Source organism: Cryptomeria japonica, chromosome 3 (assembly GCF_030272615.1).
Source record: "Cryptomeria japonica chromosome 3, Sugi_1.0, whole genome shotgun sequence".
NCBI classification, from domain to species: Eukaryota; Viridiplantae; Streptophyta; class Pinopsida; order Cupressales; family Cupressaceae; genus Cryptomeria; species Cryptomeria japonica.
In genome coordinates this window covers 765,855,584-765,866,586 of record NC_081407.1, presented here as the reverse complement: position 1 = coordinate 765,866,586, position 11,003 = coordinate 765,855,584, and the positions used below count along the sequence as shown (strand labels likewise).

Below are 11,003 nucleotides of genomic sequence, written 5' to 3'. Positions count from 1 at the left end.
CGGGCTGGATTAGGTGGTGGAACAATGCCATCACCCATATCGTGCATTTCTTGCGCATTTATGGGCGCCAGCTGGCCATCTTTCACCGGCGGTCTTACAAGGCAACCACTACCAATCTGCTTTTTGCTAACCAGGCTTTAGTGGCTAGCCCTTTTCCTCCAACTTTGCAAGCTAAAGTTGCAAAATTACGACACAAAAAGCAAGTTGCAGACAATTATACCACTAGAGGCACGCAAATCAAGGCTCGTTTACACTAGCTCAAAGTTGGTGATCGTGCCTCTAAGGAGTTTTTCTTAGCTTTGCATGCCAGGCACTCCTCTCCAAGCATTAAAAAGATCAAAGATGGTGTACAAATCCTTTCGGAGCTGCCGGACATTCTGCAGGCTTTTGTGTGTCATTATGAGCAAGTCTTCACTGCCCAAGACCCCACACCTGAGCACCAGTAGGCCTTGCAAGATTGCCTTGCTGTCGTACCACATAGGCTATCTGCAGCCCAGAAAAAATTTTGTGACCAGTTACTTACTCTGAAGGATCTGAAAGAGGCATTACATTCCATGGCTGATGATAAAGCCCCAGGCCTTGATGGCTTTCCCTGTGAATTTTACAAAGCTCTCTGGGACTGTGCGGGTCCCGACTTGTTTTAGGTTTATTTAGAGGCTTTTCATTCTAATTCTCTAGGAGAGCTAATAAATAAAGGAAATATTAAGTTCATACCTAAATCCGGTGATCTTGAGGACATTTGCAATTGGTGGCCTATCACGCTCCTCAATGTTTCCTACAAAATTATTGCTAAAGCTCTTGCTTTAAAAATCCATCATCTTTTGCCTCTCATTGTGTTTCCGGAATAGACTGGATTTATCAAATCCAGGTATATTCTAGATAATATCATTGCCATCTGGGAAGGCATGGAGTGGGCTCGGTGCTCCAACCAGAAGGTTGTTTTCATCAAAATTGATTTTGCTAAAGCCTATGATCGTATTGAATGGCCTTTCATTCTTGCCATGCTGCAAGCTTTGGGTTTTGGCCCCAATTTTATCTAGTCTATTCGAATGCTCTTTGCGGATGCCTCGGCTTGTATCACCATCAATGGTCGACAGTCTTCAGCCTTTGGCCTCTTCCGCTCTATTCAGCAGGGTTGCCCTTTAGCTCCCTCACTGTATGTGCTTGCCGCTGAAGGGTTTGGTTATCTATTAGCTAATGCTGCATCTTTGTAGCGTGTTAAAGGCATTTCATTGCCTAATTCTCAGTTGCAATTACTCAATGGGCACTTTGCGGATGACTCTTTTCTCACTCTCTTGGAGGAAGAGGAGACTATTCGTGAGGCGCTCAAGTGCCTCAATATATTTTGTCTTGCTTCAGGCTCCGCCATTCAGTGGCACAAGACGCTTTGTTACCGGCAGTCTATTCTGCCTTGTCCTGCTTTGCTGCAACCCTATGGCTGGAAGTGGATTGGGCCAGGCGAAACTTTCCACTTTTTGGGCATTCCTTTTGCCTTTCAAGCCTCCCCAGCGGAGCTTTGGCAGGTTGTGCTTGCTCGGGTGGAGAAAAAACTGGCTTATTGGGTCACCAAGCCTTTGTCTTTGGTGGGGAAGTTCCAGATTTGTTCTAAAGTTCTAGCCGCTACTCATGTTTATTATTCCTCTTGCTGGCTGCCTTCTAAAGTTGCTTATAGCAAGCTTGAAAAATTACTTCAGGACTTTCTTTGGGCTTCCTCTAATACCCACCATGGATTCCATCGTGTCACCTGGGATTTATGTTGTCTCCCTAGGGACTCTAGAGGCTTGGGTTTGTTGTCCACCCAGAGACAAGGAATTGCCTTATGTGTCAAATGGGTTATTCGCACCCTTACGGGTGATGAGGCTTGGAAAATTGTTCTTCGCCACTGCATTCAGTTTGGTTTCCCTGACAACAGACCGGCCTGGAAAGGAATTGGCCTCTAGACCCTTCTGGTTATGAAAGAACCGGTTCAGATAGTTGGTACGTTTGTTACCAAAAGCATTTGGCATGCCTTGGAGTCTGTTAAACCCTGGCTCCAATGGTTTGGCTCCGGCTTTCGGGACAGGCTCTCATTGAACCAGCACAATGTGTGGTGGTTGCCCCTGTTTGCCAGAAACGGCCAGCCCTTGGCCAAAGTGCCCTGGCTCAAAGCTCTCAGATTTCATAAGAAGGGTATTCATACTCTTCATCAGCTTTTTTTCAGACCTGCCATGTGAATCATGAAGTGGGACGAGTTTCGTGCTTTGTATAGTTTTCAAAACCAAGACCAGGCTACTTTTGATGGTTTGGTGAGTGCTATCCCAGATGAGATGCTTCATAAAATTGGTATTCATGGGCCCAAGCCTTGGTGGAAAGACTGGAAATGGTACCCAGATACTCCTTTGAGAAACTACAAGCCTCGGCTTGGTTACAGGTGGCTATCGCCTCACTTTCCCATGATCCAGAGTCTGAATCAGAGGTGGTTACTTCAATCTCCTGAGCCTGTTTGGCGTAAAAGATTTGCCAACACTTGGTCTACAAGTGTTGAGCCGAAGCTCACCCATTTTGCCTGGTGCATTCTTTTCCAAGGCTTACCTATGGGCTCTCGGCTTGTTCATTTGGGGGTTCCGGACCCTCGGTGCCCGTTTTGTGGGCAGTCTGAGACTTTTAAGTATCTCTTTTGGTTTTGCCCTAGGGCCCAGCAATATTGGAACTGGATACATGATTTTTTCTGGCCATTTTGATCGGAGCCGTTCTCTTGGCACATGATTTTTCTGGGGGATTCGCCCAGCTTCCAAGCTAAATATACCCAGCTTTGGCACACTTTCAGAGTGGAAATCCTCTTTACTATTTGGAAAGATAGAAATTCTTACATATTTGCTCATTCTCATATGGATTGTCAGATTTCTATGTATTCTAAAGCTACTATTTTTTCTAATGTATTATTTCAGATACAGGTGCAGGCCAATAAAGTGGTGCTTGAAGTGGCTCACCTCTAGGTCCTCCTGGACCATTGGGGCAATGCCCTGTGCACTGTGGCCCGGGTCCCCAACTCACCCTCCTCCTCCCGCCACCAGTCACCCTCTCGGGGCTGACGGCTGGGTGGCTCTGCGCGCCCCCGCTCTCAGCCTCCGCCTCGGCGCGACTCCTGCCCCTCTCGACATTCTCGCTCTCCTCCGCCGTGAGATAGCCAAGGTTGGTGTGCTGGTGGGCCAATGGGGAGTGGGGGTGGTTGGCCTTTTGATGGTGCTCCTGCTCCTGGTACTACTTCTGGTTCGGGTTGGCCAGTTTCGGATAAAGTCTTTCCGCGGTTGGCCCTTGCAATCTCGCCCCAGCGCGAGGAAGAAATCAAAGATAAAGAAGATAATGATGGTTGGGCTCCTCCTGACGTCAATCCTGACCCCGCTAATGTATGGGGTACAAAGGATGATAGAGACCCTCCTGGCTCTACTGGCACTACCTTGGCCACTTGATGGCCTTTTTTTACTGTTTGTTATTGTAGAATGTATTTTTTATTGGTCATAAAAATGAAGTTTGCATCTTTTATATTTGGATATACATTATTTTGATATTTTAATTTTACAACTTTAATATGTAACTATTTCAATGTAAGATTTTTTTGGTCATCATACTATTACACACTCTTTAGTGTCACTATATTGTGATGGTAGCTAGGCTTGAAAGGTGCTCAATATTGTCCCTTACAAGACTTAAAGTTGATCATTATTGTCCCTATGATCATAGGTGGGCTTGAAAGATGTTCTTTAATATCCCTATGGAACCCCATGATGGTAGGTGGATTTGAAAGCTATTTATTGTCACTATACAAGACTTAAATGTGGCTTCTTAATGTCACTTTACGAACCCATGATTATAGGTGGGCTTGGAAATTGCTCTTTAATGTCACTATATGACCCATGCTCATAAGAAAGCTTGAAAGTTGCTCCTTAATATCCCTATATGACCCCATGATGGTAGGTGGGCTTGGAAGGTAGGTGGGCTTGGAAGCTGCTTGTACTATCAATGTCATTATACAGGGCTTGAATGCCACTCATTAATGTCACTAAATGACCCCATTTTTATTGGTGGGTTTGGGAACTACTCAATGATGACCCATGACTATAAGTAGTTTTGGAAACTACTCAATGTCACCATATGACCCATGATTATAAATGAACTTGGAAACTACACATTAATGTCACTATATGAATCATGATCATAAATAAACTTGAAAGCTACTCCTTAATATCCCTGTACCACCCATAATGATATGTGAACTCGAAAGCTGCTTGTTAGTGTGACTTGCTCCTTAATGTCACTATAGAAGACTTGCTCCTTAATGTCACTATATGACCCCGTGACCATAGGTAAGCTTAGAAACTACTCCTTAATGTCACTATATAACCCGTGATCGTAAGTAAGCTTGGTCCTTAGTATCCCTATACGACCCCGTGACAATAGGTGGGTTTGAAATGACAAGAGACATATTTTGCTCTTAATTGTTCAAGCCGATCCCAACAGATAGGTAGAGAGGTTTTCTCTGCTTCCGGGGGCCAAACTATCAGCGGATAAGAAACAGATTATCTCGCTCCGATCGCTTACCAAGTCCAAACTATTAATCTAAAGATTATTAAATAATATTATTTTAGTATCAAATTCTTCATTATTTCTATTATTGTGGAACTATTAAATGTTTTTTATGCTAATCTATGTTCTTGTTTTTACGAATAAATTTTATGATTGGATGATTGTATTTGGAATTTTTTATTATAAATATAATAATTTTTTTACAACGATATCAAATTGTTGTAATTTAATTTTGAGGGTTGTATTATGTTTTTGAGTATGCAATGTATCAAGATTCAAATTGTTTTAAGTGTGATAGAGAAAGGGTGAGACCTAGATTGTGTCTTGAGTGACTTTTGGTGGAATGCATACCCTTTATCAGATTTATACTCTTGTATAAGATAGAAAAATGATATTTGAAAATGATCTAAAATTAAGTTATTAATGTATACATTGATCTAATTGAAAATTACAACTAAAAATAGTGATTGCATATTTGACTAATTTTAATTAAAAACTATTTAAGAATAAAAACACTATTCAAAACAATTTACATATAATTATGTGCCATCAAATGACTCATAGGTATAGATATTTATAGCACTTTTAGGTGTTTTTATTTCAATGTATCAGTAAATCTTGATGCATCGAATATTTGTTTTGTATGCAACAAGATGTAATTGTTTAAAAATAGATTGTAATAACAAACAAATATTAAAAATTCAAATGAATTTAATAATTAATAGCATAAGTAATAATGTGCATAACACAAGAAATGGACAATTCTATTATTAGTTTTAATTTCTAAGAATAATGAATTTCGATATAACCTATTAGCACTTGTCATTAGGGTAGTACTATTGCAACTACTTTTTGTTAACTTGTTATTATTAAATTGTTTCTCCACAATTGCAAGTCTATTATTAGTTTTAATTTCTAAGAATAATGCATTTGATATAACTTATTAGCACTTGTCATTAGGCTAGTACTATTGCAATTACTTTTTGTTAAATTAATATTATTAAATTGTTTCTCCATCAATTAGAATTGTTAATTTTTTTTGTTAATTTTTTTTTTCATTCTTTCAAAGTTAAGATGTATGATTCTTAAGTTTCTAAATTATACAAATTATTTTTATAGAATATAATTGACTAATCTTATTGTTGGATTTCATGAGTCCACTATATAAATGCAATTTTTTAGGTCATGTTAAGGCAATATATATATATATATATATATATATATATATATAAGAAAGAAAGAATGAAGCATGAAACTATAAATTAATATGGTTTTTCACTAGATTACTTGTTGATATTTTTCTCTTTTATATCTTGTAATTTACTATTTGACTAAAGTTGAAATTATATAATATAATACAATAGTAATAATTAAATATAATATTATAATATTAGTTTTAATATATTAAATAAATTTATAGAATTTAATTTAGTCTAAATCTTTTATATATATATATATATATATACATATATATATATATACATATATATATATATATATATGTATAAATATATGTATATATATATATATGTATATATATATATATGTATATATATATATATATATATATACATTAAAAATATAAATTAATAATATTATTTTAGCTAGGTAAGGGTTATCCTCATGAAATTTGATAATAAAATAATTATTAATATAATAATAATAAAATAGACTAGCAATATTTTAGTTATTATAATATTAAAATATAATTCTTTCAAAAAAAAATTTAAGAAGAACAGACGAGACAAGGTATGTCAAAATTTTCAAATTGTAGACAACGGAAACAAAGACGATGAGTAGTGAAGAGAATGCACAAAAGATGTTTGACAATATTTTTCAATAAAATGTGATCTTTTGGAATGTGATGGTAGCGAGATATGTGCAGAATGGGTAAATCGTTGAAGCACTCAAGGTGTTTCAGGGGATGCAAGAATGAAATGTGGTATCATGGACAAATGTGATTCCAAGATATGTGAAAAATAGTTTTCTAAAGGAAGCTTCTCAACCCTTTGACAAAATGTCGAAGCAGAATGTGGTTTCTTGGACTTGTATGATTTTGGGGTATGTGTAAGAAAAATTAACAAGTGCAGAAATTATAGAGAAGAATAATAGCACATAACACTCAGATTTACGTGGAAAAACCTGGTAAAAATATACTAGTAAAAATCCACGGGAAAAATATATTTCGTATCGATTCTAAGGAATTACAGAGTTATAACAATCTCAAGACTGTACATCAAAACATGACTTTGAGCTGCATAAAATAACTGAGTTGTAGAGTCCTAATCGAAGACAACTTACTAAATATAGTAAGTACGACTCGTACAACCACATGTAAAACACATGTCAAAATTACTATTTATAGTAATCTTCCTAAAAAAATGTGCTATTTATGATGAGAATCTATGACAAGTCAACCACATCTAGATGAGAATCCAAGATAACTCAACCATTGCTAGATGAGAACCCAATTTGGACTTCACAATCCATCATTCTCCCACTTGAAGTCAAATTTCAAACTCATGAATAATTCTTTTGTTGAAAGACCATTGCCAATGCTACCTATCATCACATAATTTTTAGACCAAGATAATTTCTACACCAAAATAAACTTCTCTCTATTAATAAGTTTCATCATAATATCTATAGGGTTTACATCAATGTGAATCTTGTCCAAAGAGATTTGTCCTCCTTCCACCACTTTATGAACAAAGTGATATTGAATATAAATATGCTTTGTTCTAGAATGGTATTCTAAGTTTTATGCTAGAAATGTAAAGAACTTTTACTATCACAATGTAGTACCATGTTATCTTGTTTCACTTGCAATTCACCCAAAAGTCTATGAAACCAAATTGCCTCCTTACTAGCTTGTATTGTTGTCATATATTATGCCTCAGTGGTAGACAATACCACCACTGTCTGCAACTTTGACACCCAACTAATAGCACCTCCAACTAAAGAGAAAACATAACATGTTGTAGGCTTTCTCTTATCTTTGTGTCCACCAAAATTTGCATCCACATACCCATTAATTTAAAGATTACTCCCACAATAGATAACAATGCATCTAAGGTGTCTCTCATATATTTGAGAATCCACTTCATGGTTGTCTAATCATCAATACTAGGATTCACCGTGTACCTAGTGACAACTCCCACCTCTTGTGCAATCTCTAGTCTAGTGCACACCATGACAAACATAAGACTTCCAATTGTTCATGAGTATGGTGCATGGGACAAGTGTGTCTTCTCTACTTTTATGCTAGGGCACTATTCTAAAGACAATTTAATATGAACAAGAAATGGGGTACTAACTAGTTTTGCATTTAGCATATTGAAGCATTGCAAAACCTTCTCCACATAAGTTTTATGTGACAACCATAATTTTCTGTTCTGCAAGCTAAGTTTCCAAATGGATGATTTTATACATGTTGAGACCTACTACCCACATATCATCAACATATAGTAGTAGAATAATAAAACTACCATCATCATGCCTTTTAACATAGGCACAATGATCAACCTCACATCTATTAAAACGCAAACTCATCATGAATGAATCAAATCGCTTGTACCAATACCTTGGCACTTGTATTTTTTTGAATTAGTTGAATGGACCAAAATACTAAGAGGGGGGTAAATTAGTATTCCTACAATATCTAAAACTTTTACTAATATATAAGTTTAATCAATTAATCTCATCAACACGAAATAAAAAATGCATAATAAAGAAATAACACAACCACAAATTGAGCACCGGATTTATATGTGGAAAACCTAAATGGTAAAAAACCACAGAGAGTGTTAGCTCTCAAGATAATATAACTACTTATATGGCATTTACAAAATGGGGTGGCTCACTATAGGATGGCTTACTACCAGATTACAAAAGTGGCTCACTGTCAGAATGGTCACTATAATATAAAGGAATTGAACTAAGGAAATATTGCATCTCCTAATGCATGAAATCAGTCCTCGATTAAGCCAAAATAAAAACTCACAAAAATTCATAGTAGATCCTGTAAGGGATCACTGTACCACTATCTGCAACTACCTATAGCAAATCTGGTAAGGGATTACTAGACTACTCTACCGAACCAATCACTTGTAGCAGATCTAGTAAAGGATCTTACTACAAAACTGTCTACACTTTGACTCTTCTATATACACCTTGCTCATATATTGCTCACACTATAAACCGCTTCTCTTACTACAACCACTTTGTTGTCTACACCTATGTTATTCACACACATATTTCTCTGCTATACCACACACACTTTTCTTTCACTTATCTTATACTCTTCACACCATTTTTTTCTTTTTTCTTTCACACACCTTCTATATGTATATATGTTCCAATAAGTTCATACACCAAGATGATATGTCACCCAAGTACAAATGATTTACACAATAATATGCTTCTTGAATCAACTTATTATCCAATAAAGTCTCAACCAAAAATATGATAGAAAATTCGACCTTCACTTGATCTCTTACATGCTTCCTTCACACATTTCATTTACTGATGCATACACCTTAATTACTAGAACAAAACAGGGGTCTACCAGACCCATAGAAACATACCCATAAGAATAATACTCCAAGAACAACAACTCCTAACTCTAAGATACAGATACTACATATACCACAAATGCTAGAACATAAAACATGATAGATACAACTAATATCATTGGTACAACTAATACCAAAACTCACACAATTGACACCAAAACAAGATGAGAACAACACAAGATTTTGAAGAAGAGGATCTTTTGGAAATAAATCTAGTAAATTATTTATGCCTTACTGCTTCATATCACATACCTATCTTCCATTGATTCTTGACCAACAATACCAAATTTGCTTCCAACAACATACCACATCCAGTCCTAACTGGATAAGTAGGCTTTGACATCAATGAAAACAATTACAATATCTACACAAGTCTAACAGTCTCCCCCTTTGTCATTGATGGAAAAACATCTCAAAAAGAAGAATGCCTAAAACTCTCCCTTACTCATATGACTAATATCTCTATTACTTTACCTATCTCTATATACTACTTTTCTCCTATTCTATTTCTCTCCCCCTTTGACAAAAATGGTAAAGGGTACCTTCAATCCATGACAAACAAAAAGAAAATGCCAAAATTGTAAGAAAAAAAGAGTTCCTTAACTGCTCTTCTTCTGATATATCTGCTTCTACTTCTGCTTCAGTTCCAAAAGAAGAATCTCCCAAGAATGCAGAACCAATTTAATACTAATAGATAAACTTCTGTATGCCACCAATATATCAACAACATGAGAGAAACTATCCAGAGCAGATGGATTCTACTCATACTCAACTACACTATTAAGTCATGTTGAGAAATGTTCCAATTTTGCTTCAACAATCTCCTTCACCTTCTATAAAACACTCACATAGTCTTCTCTTTTCCTTTGCAACAATAATCACTCATCCTAAAAGAGAATTTACCTTTTTTCTTTTCTCTTCATCTTTGTCACTTAGAAAATAAAATGACTTGCCCAAGGAACACAGTTCTTCTTTAACAACTTCAAACTTTGCAGTATGCTTTACTACAATAACTAGCCATGAAGGACAATACCTATAAATTATGTTAGCACTGTTGATACAATCTCTCATTTCATTTATGCATTTGGATAGAGCCCTCTGTGTATCATTGCACTTTTCCAACATACTATGCATATCATCAGCTTCTTCTTTCGAATCTTATACACTAACACGTTGCTCAATCAATTTCTCTTTAACTAATTTAGACAAGGATTCCAGAAGCACATCACTAAAATCTTCAATCATAATATTATTTTGGACCAACTGATTTATCAGGATCTTCTAAATTCTTTCCAATCTTCCTTATTCCATCTACATTGCCAAAGATTTCAAGCAAGTTAGACTCATCATAAGATTTAGATGCTTTTACTTTCTTCTCCGCAACAACTACTTCTCACTTAGCAACACGAGATTCCAGATCTTCAATCACAACAATGTTTTTTCTCCTTCTGATCCTTCTTTTACTTCTTAGATTCTAATCAACTAGTAGGCACAAAGTATTTCCTTTTTTCTCTTTTCGGAGGAAGAACCCTCTCTAGCTGAACTGGTAGCAGAGGATACTAGACCAATACTCCATATATCTAGAAATGATTTTAAATAGGCATTGCATGCATCTTCTCTCTTATCCAATCCATTCAAATATCAAAAGACTTGTCTAGCAATTGGAACACGAGATTCCCATGACACATTTTCCTTAGCCAGTAGAGATCCCAAACAATACATAGCTAAACAGACAAGCAAAGATCCAAACCAGAAGGGATAATTTTGATCTTTCATCACCTTGATGCTCTCTAGCAATAGATTCTTTAATAATTCACACAAGTTGAACACTCTATCTTCCATATCTAGCATATGTGTCATGTATAT

The 11,003-nt window shown here is 36.1% G+C and overlaps 1 protein-coding gene across 1 annotated transcript; it reads left to right on the top strand.

Annotated features, from left to right (window-relative positions):
• Positions 1 to 1,049: 1,049 nt before the first annotated feature.
• LOC131874367 (uncharacterized) lies at positions 1,050 to 1,940 on the top strand. Its single transcript, XM_059217707.1, has 2 exons — positions 1,050 to 1,182; positions 1,225 to 1,940. Exons 1-2 carry the CDS (start codon positions 1,050 to 1,052, stop codon positions 1,938 to 1,940), a joined length of 849 nt encoding a protein of 282 aa, XP_059073690.1.
• Positions 1,941 to 11,003: the final 9,063 nt, after the last annotated feature.